General features: G+C 49.8%; 1 protein-coding gene across 1 annotated transcript in view; it reads right to left on the minus strand.

Annotated features, from left to right (window-relative positions):
* Positions 1-11,310, minus strand: part of slc38a10 (solute carrier family 38 member 10) — a gene marked incomplete at its 5' end in the record, with an annotated part of 68,190 nt that overhangs the window by 28,932 nt on the left and 27,948 nt on the right. The window contains 2 exon segments of the mRNA XM_084338417.1: positions 3,584-3,743; positions 10,750-10,856. Coding sequence (XP_084194543.1) covers positions 3,584-3,743; positions 10,750-10,856 — 267 coding nt within the window.

Raw genomic sequence — 11,310 nt, forward strand, 5'->3', positions numbered from 1 at the left:
TATTGATCATGAAGATCCGTCTCTACGACATAATTGTAGAGTCCGGTTCCGCCACAATTCCAAGGCAGGTGCCTCTGTTCATCCCATTTATTCAGTTTACTGGTGCGGTGCTGCTATTGTGGTTATTGAAGATTATATGATAATAATAATTCCTATGTGGTGGACACGGATTGTAAATCTAATGCACTTGTTTCAGTCAGGTCTCGATGTTGACGATGAATATTGTGTATTTCTACTTCCACTCTTACTGCCTGTCGGTATTTTCTTCCCTTCATACGCTTGACTGCTGCCTCGCGAATCAAACCGACCCCGAGGGACGACAAACACTCGCTCTACATTAACCCTTTCACTGCCACACGACAGAAGGTTAACCCTTTACTGTCACACAACCGACGGCGATGCTCCATCATTAGCTCCGCGGATGATGCTAATGATGGAGGAGCATCGCCGTCGGTTGTGTGATAGTAAAAAGGGCTAACCTTCTGTATTGTGTCACAGTGAAAGGGTTAACCGGCTGTCGTGTGGCAGTGAAAGGGTTAAGAACCATTCATGCAGGCGGCTGGGTTATTCTTCAGAGAGCGTGTGATTACATACATCCACCAGAGGGCAGCAAACACTTTGAGAAGGGGCAGCACGCTTGACACAATAGATACAGTATGATACAGCGTGATAGAAAATGAGAGACAGAGGGAGGGAGAGAGGGAGGGAGGGAGAGAGAGAGAGAGAGATGTATCCGCTTTACTCCCCCCCAAAATCAAACTAATAAACAGGAAACAGGTGTGGAGGTGGGGGGGCCAGCGTAGGCTTCAGTCGGAGCGCAGAGGAAGAGAGGAAGAGAGGACGAGGTCGTATGAGGAAATGGATAGAATGAATGAAAGAGGGGATTTTCTGGTGTCAAGGAACAGAGCCGAAAACAAGATGCAAGGGTGTGTGTGAGTGCGTGTGTGCGTATGTGCGTGTGTGTGTGTGTGTGCGTGTGTGTGTGTGTGCGTGTGTCTGTGTGTGTGTGTGTGTGTGTAGGTGTGTAAAGTAAGGGGGAGTGTTAGATGAGGCAGAGTGGAACCATCCTCGGTCTGGAGTATGAAGCCCTTTCTAATTTTTATGATCCCCGCCTCCCTGTGTGTCTCTCTCTCTCTCTCTCTCTCTCTCTCTCTCTCTCTCTCTCTCTTTCTCTCTCTCTCTTCTTTCAACACCCAGAACGCCACCAAGCAGCCCTCCGGTTTCCTCTCCTGCTTCTCATCTCCATTTGTCTCCTGCACCCCTGAACCCTCCAAAGCCCCCAAACCATCTCCTCCTCCTCCTCCTCCTCCTCCTCCTCCTCCCGCTGCTGCTTTCACAGTAAGAGCTAGCAGGCATTTTATAGCTGCCACAGGAGAAATGAGGAGAGGGGGAGACAGACAGCAGAGACAGTGTGTGCGTGTGTGTGTGTGTGTGTGTGTGTGTGTGTGTGTGTGTGTGTGTGTGTGTGTGTGTGTGTGTGTGTGCATGTGTGTGTGTGCGTGTGTGCGTGTGTGTGTGTGGGGTGGAGAAGAGAAAAGAGGTGGAGAGGAAGGGAGGGAGGGTGTGAGGAGGAGGAGGAGGAGGAGGAGGAGGGGTAGACTGTAGGTGGAAAATGAGAAATCGCTGGAGTTTGAAGGGCATCAGTTTCGCTCTCCTCCTCCTCATCACTCTGCCTGTCTGTCTGTCTGTCTGTCTGTCACTCACTCACTCAGCGCTACTCTCCTCCTCCCGTCTGTCTGTCTGTCTGTCTGTCTGTCTGTCTGTCTGTCTGTCTGTCTGTCTGTCTGTCTGTCTGTCTGTCTGTCTGTCTGTCTGTCTGTCTGTCTGTCTGTCACTCACTCACTCAGCACCACTCTCCTCCTGTCTGTCACTCACTCACTCAGTCACTTCCTCCTGTCTGTCACTCACTCACTCAGTCACTTCCTCCTGTCTGTCACTCACTCACTCAGTCACTTCCTCCTGTCTGTCACTCACTCACTCAGTCACTTCCTCCTGTCTGTCACTCACTCACTCAGTCACTTCCTCCTGTCTGTCACTCACTCACTCAGTCACTTCCTCCTGTCTGTCACTCACTCACTCAGTCACTTCCTCCTGTCTGTCACTCACTCACTCAGTCACTTCCTCCTGTCTGTCACTCACTCACTCAGTCACTTCCTCCTGTCTGTCTGTCACTCACTCAGTCACTTCCTCCTGTCTGTCACTCACTCACTCAGTCACTTCCTCCTGTCTGTCACTCACTCACTCAGTCACTTCCTCCTGTCTGTCTGTCACTCACTCAGTCACTTCCTCCTGTCTGTCTGTCACTCACTCAGTCACTTCCTCCTGTCTGTCACTCACTCACTCAGTCACTTCCTCCTGTCTGTCACTCACTCACTCAGTCACTTCCTCCTGTCTGTCTGTCACTCACTCAGTCACTTCCTCCTGTCTGTCTGTCACTCACTCAGTCACTTCCTCCTGTCTGTCTGTCACTCACTCAGTCACTTCCTCCTGTCTGTCTGTCACTCACTCAGTCACTTCCTCCTGTCTGTCTGTCACTCACTCAGTCACTTCCTCCTGTCTGTCACTCACTCACTCAGTCACTTCCTCCTGTCTGTCACTCACTCACTCAGTCACTTCCTCCTGTCTGTCTGTCACTCACTCAGTCACTTCCTCCTGTCTGTCACTCACTCACTCAGTCACTTCCTCCTGTCTGTCACTCACTCACTCAGTCACTTCCTCCTGTCTGTCTGTCACTCACTCAGTCACTTCCTCCTGTCTGTCTGTCACTCACTCAGTCACTTCCTCCTGTCTGTCACTCACTCACTCAGTCACTTCCTCCTGTCTGTCACTCACTCACTCAGTCACTTCCTCCTGTCTGTCTGTCACTCACTCAGTCACTTCCTCCTGTCTGTCTGTCACTCACTCAGTCACTTCCTCCTGTCTGTCTGTCACTCACTCAGTCACTTCCTCCTGTCTGTCTGTCACTCACTCAGTCACTTCCTCCTGTCTGTCACTCACTCACTCAGTCACTTCCTCCTGTCTGTCACTCACTCACTCAGTCACTTCCTCCTGTCTGTCTGTCACTCACTCAGTCACTTCCTCCTGTCTGTCTGTCACTCACTCAGTCACTTCCTCCTGTCTGTCTGTCACTCACTCAGTCACTTCCTCCTGTCTGTCTGTCACTCACTCAGTCACTTCCTCCTGTCTGTCTGTCACTCACTCAGTCACTTCCTCCTGTCTGTCACTCACTCACTCAGTCACTTCCTCCGTGTCTTTTCTTCTCAGAAAAGATAAGAGACCAGTTTCTCTCGTCTCTCAACAAAAAACGGAAAAAATAAATGTATAATATATATTTTTTTAAATACAATTAACAGTAAAGAAGCCTTTCTCGCCAGCGGCCCCATAAAACACGTATATAGGACACATCACTGTCCCCTTCTCCGGCTCCCGCCTCTCTTCCTCCGCGAGCTCAACGATCGGACACCTTGTTAGTAAACCAATATCGTCTGCAGCGCCGCGTGAAGCAGATGAATTATGGGCGAGCCGCTGGGTCGTGACGCGGAGCGGAGGAGAGGAGGGGGGGGGGGGGGGGGGGGTCTCTCACCGTGGAGCTCGGGGAGGTCCGGCAGCGGCTGGAGGATGTCGCTGTGGTGGGGGGCCGGCGGAGGCGGGGCTTGGATAACGGGGGCGGGGCCACTGGCGGAGATGGACAGGGTGGTGAAGGTGCTGACCAACAGGATGCCCAGACCCACACACAGCACCAGCTGGAGGAGGAGGAGGAGAGAGGAGATGAGAGGAGAGAGAAGATAAGAGGAGAGAGGAGCACAGTTGAACAGGTTAATATCCGGGCATCTCTGTATGTATATGTACTAGGGCTGACCCCTATTAGTCCATTAATCGGTTGAAAGGAGCCGTAGTCGACTGCCAACCTCTTTTTTTTTTTTTATTATTAGCGTGGCTAATGCTAATGGCACGCATACCAGAGGCTAACTGCCTAAGAAAACAGGCACAGAGGCACTGAAAGAGGATTTCACCTCTAATGAACACACTAGACTAGACAAATATCAACATGTATCCATCAGTGGACCAATTGCATGCTTTTGCAGAGAACAGGAAGCCTTCAGTCGACTCCTTCAGACATTAAGCACCCCCCACAGCCCAAATGGAATACATTTTTTTTAAATAAAATGTTTTTATTATATTATACTTAAAAAAATATATTATTAGTAGTCGACCAATAGTCGACTAACGGCAAATGTTGGCCCATCATAGTCGACCATCCAAATCCTTAGTCGGGGACAGCCCTATTATGTACCCTACTACTATGCTACTACTCTTATACTACTACCCATCGTGCGGATATGTCTATACTACTGTGCACTCAAGAGTGTGACCCTCAAGCCCTCCCCCCTCCTCTACGACGAGCTAGACAAGATGAGAAACTCGTTGAGCCACAGACTCATACCCCCCCGACACTCAACTAACCGCCTCGGACAGTCCTTCATACCAGCGGCCATCAGGCTCCACAACAGGGGGCAGCGACTAGCAGCCATCAGGCTCCACAACAGGGGGCAGCGACTAGCAGCCATCAGGCTCCACAACAGTGGGCAGCGACTAGCAGCCTCCAGGCTCCACAACAGGGGGCAGCGACTAGCAGCCTCCAGGCCCCACAACAGTGGGCAGCGACTAGCGGCCTCCAGGCTCCACAACAGGGGGCAGCGACTAGCAGCCTCCAGGCTCCACAACAGGGGGCAGCGACTAGCGGCCTCCAGGCTCCACAACAGGGGGCAGCGACTAGCAGCCTCCAGGCTCCACAACAGGGGGCAGCGACTAGCGGCCATCAGGCTCCACAACAGGGGGCAGCAACTAGCAGCCTCCAGGCTCCACAACAGGGGGCAGCGACTAGCGGCCTCCAGGCTCCACAACAGGGGGCAGCGACTAGCGGCCATCAGGCTCCACAACAGGGGGCAGCAACTAGCAGCCTCCAGGCTCCACAACAGGGGGCAGCGACTAGCAGCCTCCAGGCTCCACAACAGTGGGCAGCGACTAGCAGCCTCCAGGCTCCACAACAGTGGGCAGCGACTAGCAGCCTCCAGGCTCCACAACAGGGGGCAGCGACTAGCAGCCTCCAGGCTCCACAACAGGGGGCAGCGACTAGCGGCCTCCAGGCTCCACAACAGTGGGCAGCGACTAGCAGCCTCCAGGCTCCACAACAGGGGGCAGCGACTAGCAGCCTCCAGGCTCCACAACAGGGGGCAGCGACTAGCGGCCTCCAGGCTCCACAACAGGGGGCAGCGACTAGCAGCCTCCAGGCTCCACAACAGGGGGCAGCGACTAGCAGCCTCCAGGCTCCACAACAGGGGGCAGCGACTAGCAGCCTCCAGGCTCCACAACAGGGGGCAGCGACTGCTACCAGACATTGACCTGCTGGGACTTATAGGAACCCAAGGAGGACAACCTACACTACCTTAGGCTTACTGCACCTTATGTGGACACTGTGATACTGTGAAAAATGTATATTTCAGTAGATACCGTGATACTGTGAATAATGCATACTCAGTAGATAGTAAATTATAACACTACCTTATGCATACTGCACCTTATGTGACACTGTGAATATTTTTTTCAGCTAGTTAGATAGTAAATTATATTGACCTATTTGTTTACACTGCCTGTGTTGTTTTTACTACCTGTACCCCCCCCCCCTCCCCCCATGCTGCTATGATGCCTGAATTTCCCCAAGGGGATCAATAAAGGAATATCTTATCTTATCTTATCTTATTTGACGAACAACGCCACGGACCCTCAGCTCCCAGAGTTGTAACGCTCTTGCCGACTTGTTCACAATCTGTAAGTCGCTTTGGATGAAAGAGTTTAGCTATATGACTAAATGGATTTTTTTTTTAAATGTAAGTAGTTATCAGTCACAGGAGTCTTCAATAACGTCTGTGAATATATTTGTTCTCCGATGTGACAATATCTTCACTGGCAGACGGCTCTTTCGGACGGTTAACATTACTGCTACCGAGCATAACTACCGAGCATAACTACAGAGCATAACTACCGACCATAACTACAGAGCATAACTACCGACCATAACTACAGAGCATAACTACAGAGCATAACTACAGAGCATAACTACCGACCATAACTACAGAGCATAACTACCGACCATAACTACAGAGCATAACTACCGACCATAACTACAGAGCATAACTACCGACCATAACTACAGAGCATAACTACCGACCATAACTACAGAGCATAACTACAGAGCATAACTACAGAGCATAACTACAGAGCATAACTACAGAGCATAACTACAGAGCACAACTACAGAGCATAACTACAGAGCACAACTACAGAGCATAACTACAGAGCATAACTACAGAGCACAACTACAGAGCATAACTACCGACCATAACTACAGAGCATAACTACAGAGCATAACTACAGACCATAACTACAGAGCATAACTACAGAGCATAACTACCGACCATAACTACAGAGCATAACTACAGAGCATAACTACAGACCATAACTACAGAGCATAACTACAGAGCATAACTACAGAGCACAACTACAGAGCACAACTACAGAGCACAACTACAGAGCATAACTACCGACCATAACTACAGAGCATAACTACAGAGCATAACTACAGACCATAACTACAGAGCATAACTACAGAGCACAACTACAGAGCATAACTACAGACCATAACTACAGAGCATAACTACAGAGCATAACTACAGAGCATAACTACAGAGCATAACTACAGAGCATAACTACAGAGCATAACTACAGAGCATAACTACAGAGCATAACTACAGAGCATAACTACCGACCATAACTACCGACCATAACTACCGACCATAACTACCGAGCACAACTACAGAGCACAACTACAGAGCATAACTACAGAGCACAACTACAGAGCATAACTATCGACCATAACTACCGACCATAACTACCGACCATAACTACCGACCATAACTATCGACCATAACTACCGACCATAACTATCGACCATAACTATCGACCATAACTACAGACCATAACTACCGACCATAACTATCGACCATAACTACCGACCATAACTACCGACCATAACTACCGACCATAACTATCGACCATAACTACCGACCATAACTACCGACCATAACTACCGAGCATAACTACAGAGCATAACTACCGACCATAACTACCGACCATAACTACCGACCATAACTACCGACCATAACTATCGACCATAACTACCGACCATAACTACCGACCATAACTATCGACCATAACTACCGACCATAACTACCGACCATAACTATCGACCATAACTACCGACCATAACTACCGACCATAACTACCGACCATAACTATCGACCATAACTATTGACCATAACTACCGACCATAACTACCGACCATAACTATCGACCATAACTACCGACCATAACTATCGACCATAACTACCGACCATAACTACCGACCATAACTACCGAGCACAACTACAGAGCATAACTACAGAGCATAACTACCGACCATAACTACAGAGCATAACTACCGAGCACAAAAAGAGCGGGAAAGAGTGTCCATCGCGGCCATTGTTTACACAACTTGGTTTAATCCAAAAGGTCAGTTGGGAAACTTTCTTTAATGGAAATAAGAGCGTCAGGGGACATCTGGTCACTCGTTATTCTGCCCCGTCGTCTGCACGGCAACAGTGAACAAACCTTTCCACTGCGGCTGGATGTCAAAGCTACGGGAGGCGTCTGGGGTCAAAAAGGGTAATGAAGTTAATCGTGTTTTCTTTCCAAGCGTTAACACATTGACCGCCAGCACCAGGGGGGCGCTGATACCCCATTCATCGCCAGGTCTTTATTCAATGGATATAGTTTTAGACTGTGACATTTGCGAGTGCTTAAAATATATCTTATATTATATCTATGGGTCTAATAATGCCGTCGAGTCTCAGTGAGTTGCTTCTAGTCAATATGCCCGAGACATTATAGCGGTCGGGTGGCGTAGCGGAGATTGCGCTCATCACCAACGCAGGAGACGCTGGGTTCGAGCCCAGCTCTCGGCGTTGCTACCAGCTTGGCTGGCCGTTCATACTAATACAATTGGCAGTATTAGGGGGTGGGAAAGCTGGCGGGTGGGAATCTGGCGTTGTGGACAGCCAGATTCGGGTACAGGTCAGGTCTCGGCGCTTGCTCAGCGGGGCAGGACTTGGTGGAGATAGCGTGCCCTCCCACGCGTTACACTTCACCAATGAGAGTCCTCGCTGCCAAGTGAAAAGAGTGTCACTGGCTTGACGGCGCATGTCTCGGAGGAAGCGTGCGTTCGACATCAGGACACCCTTGTACCGACTCGTGGGAGAACATGCAAACAACAACTAGGTAGGGGAGGGGGGGAATTGGCACAACGACTAAATTGGGACGGGGAGAAAATCAGAGTACAGAGTATTTCCGTTTTATACAGTTTTGAATACAGTATGGTTTGGGTGTTTTTCAGTAATCGGAAAGAAAGCGGCATTTTACTGTAATCCAGTCATCACGTTGTAATTTTTCGGCTGATTATCTAATCATCCTGAAATCAACGCTAGATTATCACTATTATGTCTCCTCATCCATACATGAAATGACCGTCGTAGCGGGGCGCTCGCCCCCCCCCCCCCCCCCCCTCCTCCTACCCAACAGTAAACAGCCATACACGTTCCACACAGATAGCTGTGATCGGGGTAGAAATAAATGTCAGCTCAACGATCAAATTCATATATGATGTTCTTACCTTGTATCTGATGTAATGCAAAAGAGATAATCCAAATATCTGATCGCAATTCCAAATAATGCCTGTGGAGGTACGCACCACACTACCGACCGTTTCACAATAATGGGCGGGCGGGCGGAGTTACTGTTCAATGCCATCGTTGTATAGAAGTGGCTCGTCTGAATATTTAAACCCCGCCCGCCCGGCTCAGATCACCTCCTAAAAACACACCAGCCCATTTTGAATGAGATGCAATAGCTCCGCCTGGCAGTAGAGGGCGGTGTTGACCGTCTGCCAGCTCAGACAGGCTCTGAAGGGGATACCAGAGGCTGCAGCTATGAATTATGAATAGATATAGCGAATAAACGAAATAACGATCCCAAAAACGAGTTAACTCGTCTCTGGCGCTCAGCGCATGGCGGCCAATAACGAGTTAACTTGATTATGGCGCACATTGTGTTAAGGTTTTCAAATGAATCGGAGGGGGAAAAAAGAATGTGTTGATATTGTCAGCCCTAGTGTCAATGAGTGAGTGAGTGAGTGAGTGAGTGAGTGAGTGAGTGAGTGAGTGAGTGAGTGAGTGAGTGAGGTCACAGAGGCACTTCACTTAGCAAAAGCGAAAGGCCTCTCCTCTGTCCTGATTCTCCTAGATCTATCTGCAGCCTTCGACACAGTCAACCACCAGATCCTCCTCGCGGCCCTCGCAGGAATGGGAGTGGCTGGCTCTGCGCTGACATGGCTGTCATCATACCTCAATGACCGCTCCTACCAAGTGTCATGGAGAGGGACCCTGTCGGCCACCCGCCCCCTGCGGACGGGTGTCCCCCAGGGCTCGGTTTTAGGACCCCTTCTCTTCTCCCTCTACACTAAATCACTGGGTAACATTATCACGTCTCATGGCTTCTCCTACCATTGTTATGCCGACGATACTCAACTCTTCCTCTCCTTCCCTCCCTCAGATATCCACGTCTCTGAGCGGATCTCGGCCTGTCTGTCCGACATCTCCGCCTGGATGACGTCCAACCACCTCAAACTGAACCTAAGCAAAACAGAATTGCTCCACCTGCCGGCCAAATCCTCCCCCCTAACCGACCTTTCAATCACAGTCGAGAATGCAGCTGTGACCGCGTCCCCGACCGCCAAGAACCTTGGTGTTGTCCTCGACGACCAGTTGAACTTCTCTGCTCACATCGCAGCGACGACCAGAACCTGCCGATTCCTCCTGAGCAACGTCAGAAGGATCCGCCCCTTCCTGACAAAAGAAGCCACCCAACTCCTCGTCCAATCAACAGTCATCTCCCGCCTCGACTACTGCAATGCACTGCTCGCTGGCCTCCCGGCCACTGCCACTAAGCCTCTTCAACTCATTCAGAACGCAGCGGCCCGCCTGATCTCAAACCTACCGAAGTCGGCCCATGTCACCCCACTTCTTAGGGACCTGCACTGGCTCCCCATTGCTGCACGAATCCGCTTCAAGGCCCTCGACCTAGCATACCGTGCGGCAAAGGGAACCGCTCCCGCCTACCTCCGGTCAATGGTCTCTAACTACACACCCTCAAGACCCCTACGCTCTGCATCTTCTGGCCGCCTCAGACCTACTCCTATCCAAGCTCCGGGAGGGTCATCAAAGAGAAGTCGCCTATTCTCAGTCCTTGCCCCACAATGGTGGAATGAACTACCCACCCCAGTTAGGACAGCCGAATCACGTCCAATCTTTCGCCGTCGACTAAAGACGCACTTCTTCAACCATTATCTGAATTAAAAAAAAAAAAAAAATATAAAAAAAAAAATCTAACCCTAACTAACCGTACTGTCATGCACTTGTCCTAATAAACTAACCTACACTGTAGCACTCAACACTTTGATGAACATTGTTGCTCAGCTGATAGAGTTGTGCCCTTCCTGATGGCTTGTCGTACAGAACTTGTAAGTCGCTTTGGATAAAAGCGTCAGCTAAATTACTAAATGTAAATGTAAGTGAGTGAGTGAGTGAGTGAGTGAGTCACCTGTGCGACAAGTCCGTTCTTCTGGATCTTCCTGTAGATGAGGGCGGGGCAGATGAAGCAGATCAGACTCCCCATGGTGGCTCCAGTCAGACCCAAGATGGTCTCCACTGAGAGAGAGAGAGACAACAGAGATGAGAGAGAGAGAGACAGTGTGAGAGAGAGAGAGAGAGAAGACACACCAACAGAGATGAGAGAGAGACAGTGTGAGAGAGAGACAGTGTGAGAGAGAGAGAAGACACACCAACAGAGATGAGAAACAGAGAGACATACAGAGAGAGAGAGAGAGAGAGAGAGAGAGAGAGAGAGAGAGAGAGAGAGAGAGAGAGAGAGAGAGAGAGAGAGAGAGAGAGAGAGAGAGAAGCACTTTTTTCAGGCCTACCTAATTCAAGCATCAAAAATCTTCAACTCGTGCAAAATGCGGCTGCACGGATACTAACTAGAACTAGAAAATTTGATCACATCACACCAGTTTTGTCCGCCCTACACTGGCTTCCTATCCAAGCCCGTTCTGACTTTAAAGTGCTACTCCTCACCTACAAAATTTTAAATGGGCTTGCACCA

This window comes from Notolepis coatsorum (assembly GCF_963971535.1).
Source record: "Notolepis coatsorum genome assembly, contig: SUPER_10_unloc_2, whole genome shotgun sequence".
In the NCBI taxonomy this organism is placed as follows: Eukaryota; Metazoa; Chordata; class Actinopteri; order Aulopiformes; family Paralepididae; genus Notolepis; species Notolepis coatsorum.